This window comes from Coturnix japonica, chromosome 6, assembly GCF_001577835.2.
Source record: "Coturnix japonica isolate 7356 chromosome 6, Coturnix japonica 2.1, whole genome shotgun sequence".
In the NCBI taxonomy this organism is placed as follows: domain Eukaryota; kingdom Metazoa; phylum Chordata; class Aves; order Galliformes; family Phasianidae; genus Coturnix; species Coturnix japonica.
The window spans coordinates 14,692,661-14,698,044 of NC_029521.1; the positions used below are offsets into that span (position 1 = coordinate 14,692,661).

At 60.3% G+C, this 5,384-nt stretch overlaps 1 protein-coding gene across 1 annotated transcript; it reads right to left on the minus strand.

The window, feature by feature from the left end:
- Nucleotides 1-2,191: 2,191 nt before the first annotated feature.
- On the minus strand, nt 2,192-4,781 carry LOC107315780 (skin secretory protein xP2-like). Its single transcript, XM_015866480.2, is given in 4 exon segments — nt 2,192-3,188; nt 3,364-3,514; nt 3,728-3,772; nt 3,774-4,781. Coding segments are annotated over 4 exon segments (633 nt in total). The 5' UTR covers nt 3,849-4,781; the 3' UTR covers nt 2,192-2,826.
- Nucleotides 4,782-5,384: the final 603 nt, after the last annotated feature.

Consider the following 5,384-nt stretch of genomic DNA (forward strand, 5'->3'; position numbering starts at 1 on the left):
TTCTCTTTCTTTCTCTTTCTCCTTTCCTCTCTTACTTCCTCTCTCTCCTCTTCCTCTCTCCTTTCTTCTTCCTTCCTTTTCTCCCTCCTTATTTCCTTTCCTATTTCCCTTTTTCCATCTTCCCTTTCTATCTTCACTCTCTCTTTCTCTCCTCTCTTCTCTCCTTCCCTCTCCCCTCTCCTCTCCCATCACGATCTGTGCCACACACGACCCAGCAGTCGTCTCCTCTCCCCCCCCACCTCGCGCAGGGTGGGAGCCTCAGGTGCGGGCCGCGGGGCACTGCGGGGGCGCTCCGCCGGCGGCGCCGTCTGCGGAACCGCAGAGAGGCCGGGGAAGTTCGTAGGGAAACTTTTTTCACTTCCCCACCCCGAGGGAGTCGGAACCGGGCCGGAGCCGGGCTTGGGACTTCTGCCCGCCTATCCCCGGCTCCTTCCCGTTCCCGGGAGCAGCAGCGGCACAAGTTCGGCGCCTAATTACAGAGTGGCAGCGAGAGTCATTGCTCCCGCACCGCGGTGTTAATGGCCCCGGAGCTCAGCGCGTCTGAGTGCGAGAAGCGGCGAGAGGAGTGCGGGGAGACCGAGGGGCTGCAGGATGGGGGGTCTGCATGGTGAGAGACTGAGGGGAGAGGAGAGAGGGAGAAATCGGCTCCAAAAGAAGGGCTGGAGGCGGAGGGGGCGGGGAAGGAGCTCTGCGAGCATCCCCCGGATCCCGGCTGGGCATAGAGGGACGGGTCCGCCGGCGCACGCCCGGCAGCGGAGCGGGGCGGCACGGCAGGATCCGAGCCTCTCCGGGCGGAACCGTTCCGAGCCGTTCCGAGCCGCGCAGCGCCGCAATACCCGCTCAGCTCGTGCCTCCCCCCGGGGCCGCGAGCCCGGCGTCAGCGAGCAGCCCCAGCCCGGCTCCGGGTGCGTGTGTGTGCGTGTGCGTGTGCGTGAGCGCGTTTGTCCATCCCGAGCTGCCGGACTTCAAAATCTGCTGCTTCCGACTCCCTCCCAGCCTGTAAGTTCCGAATTACAACCTTCTACATCTATGCAAACTTTTGTTTATCGGAGAATCCCTTTCTCATAGAGAAACGGTCCCCGTGTGATGATCTCATTTGCGCCACGCGGGGCTCTCCCCCTCCCCGCCGTGGGGAAACGACCCCCGTGGATCCCCCCGGCCCGTGCCCGCTCTCTGCCCCGCGCTGGGCACGGCGTTATTTCTGCGGGGTGCTTTCCCAGGGTTAGGGGAGGTGGTTGAGTTCTGCTAAATGGGTCCTTTGTGGTGTGTGCGGATTTATGCCCAGTTTTGATTTATAATTAAATTAGCTTCTAATTTGCAATATGTGTGTCTGTGTTTAAAATGTATCTAATCTGTGAAATTGAGGACGGTGCACTTTAAATGAAAATCTACCTTTCGCCTCAAGGGTTCCTTTATGAAGGGACGGCCGGGAGGGCAGCGTTGAGCGGGATGGCGGGGCTGTAATTTCCATTAGGGGATGTCAATCAATCCCGCTTTTCAATACATCAATTAATAAATCCGATCGGGGCCGCGGGTGCCCCCCCGGGCTCTCTCCGCCCGGCTGCGGCAGCGCGAGCGGAAGGCGAAGCCGGCGGGGCCCGACCCCCACCCCCCCCCGGCCACGGGGCTGCGGCTCGGGTTGCCCCGGCCCCCCCGCGGCGCCGCGGCCGTGGGTGCGGTGGGCAGCGGGCAGCCACGGGCCGGGAGCTGCCCTCCGGCCCCGATCTCCACCGCGGAAAAGGGGCCGGGACGGAGGGAAGCCCCGCAGCCTGCCGGCCCTGCCCTGCAAACGCAGATAGCGGGGAACGGACGGCTGGGAGAGGGACGCTGAGCGGCAGCGGGCGTTCGCACGCCGCTCCGTAGTCATCATCGTCATATTAAAGCCTGTCCGTTCGATTTAAAAACAGCACGGCGGGGAACGCGCTGTCACTGAGCGCCGCCGCTCCGCTTTTCCCCCGCCCGCCCCGCGGCGTTTCGGGCCGGCGCTCGGCGGGCCCCGGTGCGGGAGCGGCGCGGCCGTGTGCGGAGCTGAGCTCCGAGAGGGAAAGGGGTAACAAGAAGGGAGAGAGGTGGAGAGAGTCTCCCCGGCAGCTTGATCCCATTAGCTCCGTCCTTGGGTTGCATATTTATACGGTCTAGGAGGTGAACAGATGGACTATCAATTTAATTCCATCTTCAACACCATCAGAGATTGATTTTCTACTCGCTTTTAATTTTGCCATAATTAATTAGATCATTACAACTGTTTTCTATTGATCTCCCTATTTAAACCTCAGATGCAAAGGGACTTCGGCAGATCCTTTAAAAACACAGAAGGGAAAAGGAGCGGAGGGGTAGCAAACTTTCCGAAGGCTTTTTGGGTGTTTTTTTTCGGTCTCGGCTCAGAAGACATTCGGTGCAGAACAGCCAAAGAAATCCGCTCCGGCCTGTCCTTTCAGGAGGCCTTTTTCGTTGCCTTTCCATTTTTTTTTTTTTTCCTTTACGTTTTAGTAACGTCGCGTAAGATCCGCATATAATACAAATCAGATGCGCTATGTTTAATTGATTCGATCAGGAAAATACAAACCCTCACTCGTGGATGTGTGTACATGCACATATCCACCCCCACGATGCGATGGCGAGGAACATTTCTCGAGGAGCGCAGCCCGGTTTCTATGGGGGCCGTACGGCACGGACGGGGCTGTGAGAGCCGCTCTCTCCTCCTGCCGAACCCCTCCGCCCTCGGGGCCGGCACCGGCAGCTTCGCGTTCTCAGCCTCCATTTGCGCTTCGCTCCTTTTCCCCCTCCCGAATCCCTAAATTCCGAGCCCCGTTTACCGACGTAATTTCAAAGAACCGCACCGCCTCGTTGTGTTTTTACAGCGACGGAAGGAAAATCCTTCCTCTCCGACAGCGCTCGTTCGGAGCTTTGTCTGCGTATCGTAAAATTGAAGACAGGGAGGGAGGGGACCCCGGGACCCGTCTGTCGGTTTCGGGGGGCGGCGCGGCCCCCACGTCGGCCCGGCTCCCATCCTCTGCCCGCTACCGCCGGCGCCGGCTGCTCGGAGCCCGGTGCGGTGCCGGCAGCAGCACGGCAAACGGGTGATCCGAGGGGGGCCTGAGCGCTGCGGGGTGCGGGGAGCTCGGGAGACGCCCTCAACTTTTTGCAGACGGGAGAGAACTCCGGGCTGGGGCAGGGAGCCAGCAGCGCTGGGGAGAGAGCGGGGGCCCTGTAGGAAAGGGGGCAGCGGGCGGAGGGATGGAGAGTGGAAAGGGGGGGCGAGAGAGAGAGAGAGCGGGGGCAGGCGGCCTCCTGCCAAAGGAGGGAGTCGGGGGGCCGGCCTCACCCCTCCCTGCTGAATATGCAGCGCCCCCCGCCCCTTACCTGCTCTCCCCGAGCTCTGAGCCATGCTCCTCTCTCTGCCTAATGGCCCGGCTCCCCGGGACGGCTGCGGAGCGCGGATCCGCCGCGGCCTTTTCTTCGCTTCTCTCCTCCCCGCTCGGGTGTCTTGCTTTCCCCCGCTGACTTTCGAGATCTAGGCGCAACCACCCAAAACTAAACGGTTTAGATAACAACGCACACACACACACACACCACGGCACCACCACCACACACACACAAAAAAGTAGCCAGCCACAGAGAAAGAAACGCCGCTCTACTGAGCCGGGACAGGCTAAAAGGAGGGGAAAATAAATAACAATCAAAGCAAAGGCAGCACTGCTGCTTAGAAAAGTGGAGAGGGACTCACCTGCCCCGGTGCGGCGGCGGGGGCACGGGGCCGTGCGGGGCTTTGCGGGGATCTGCTCCCCGGTCCCTGCCCCCTCCCCCGGGCCGGCTGCCTGCGGGGGGGCCTTGTTGCCACAGCGCATTCATTTGTTGTCTTATTACCTTACACATGTGCCTGGAGAGGGGCAGCGGGGACGGGAGCCGAGGGGGCGGGGAGCAACTTCCTCGGAGTTGGGCTCGTGGCCGGACAGGGTGGGGCAGGACAGTGCGGCCCCCAGGACCGGGCAGCCCCCCCCGGGGCCGGGCAGCCCTCAACTCGGGGTGCGGTGGGGGCGGCCCTCGGCTGCCCGGGGGTGCTTTGTGCTGCCGGTTCCGCCCGGCCGTCTGCTGAGCTCCCACCGCCGCGTTTCGGTGCCGGCTTCTTTGCCGAGAATAAATAACAAATAAAACAAAGCCACACGGAAAATAAGAAAAATTCCCCGTGCTAAAGACATCACCGAGCGAATATTTTTCTTTCTTTCTTTCTCCCCCTCCCTCTTCCATCTCCCCATTGATTGAAAGTCTCTCTCAGCTCCAACAAGGAGTCCCAGGAAAAATGAACCATTCTGCTATCGATTCTTCATTAAAATTACATTTCTGCATTTGCTAAATTGGTTTTAAAAAGCTTCCCCTGTTATTATTGTCTTGTCAGAGCCGGCGGTGCTGGGCAAACAGTACTTAAAGGCGCGGGGCCTCCCCGGGATGAGGCGGGCGGGGGCACCGAGCGCCTCTGTTTCTTTTTCTGAAGTGTTTGGGCAAATGTTAACAACGCGGCCAGGCGAGGAGCGTGCCACGGACACGGGATCGCTGTGGAAATAAAGGTGGTGCGGGGAGCGCTTTCCTCCATAACACTTAACGAGCATCGATTGTCGCTTCGAGCAAAGGAAGAAAAGTTTCATTTTAAATATGAAAATGGGGCTCCAGAAGTCAATAGAGGAGCAATGAGCATTTTTTTTCCAGCCCGCCGCGGAAAGGGAACAACGGCGGCGGCGGCACAGACAGGGCTGCCCGGGTCGGCCCCGTTCCCAGCACCGCTGCCGTGCGCTGTGTGCGGCCGAGGGGCTTAAATAGGGGCGGCCGGGCCCGAGCTGCCCCGAGCGGCCCCGCGGATCAACCCCCAGCCCCCAGCCCCCCCTCCGCACCGGGTCGGGCTGGGAAAAACCCGGGAGGGACTCTGGGAGATTTGCTTTGAATTCTGCAAATCTCTCTCGAAAGAGCAGGGAAGCAGAAATGTCTTCCTGATGTGTTTATCCCCTAATCAGTTCATTAGTTATAAACAACATGACATTAGAAGTTAGGAGGCAGTTGATATTAATTTTTATTTAACTAGTTGATGTTTAATCCGTCACGCCAGGCTGCTTAGAGAGAGCTGCCTGACACCAACCAGTTAGAACTTCATACGGCGCGGCTCGGGCGGCGGGACGGGCGGCCGGGGGGGCACCGGGGCAGGGGGCACTGAGGGATGGGGGAGGGGGGGGGCAACGCAGGGGTCGGGAAGTGCCCTTCCAGGATACGGGGAAGGAAGGGGGGAAAAGAAAAACAAAAGGCGTGGAAAGGCAGAAAGAGGGAGGGGGGAGAAAGAGGGGCTGGGGGCAGTGTATGTGGGGGCCGAGGGGAGCCCCAGGAGAGGGGGACCCGGG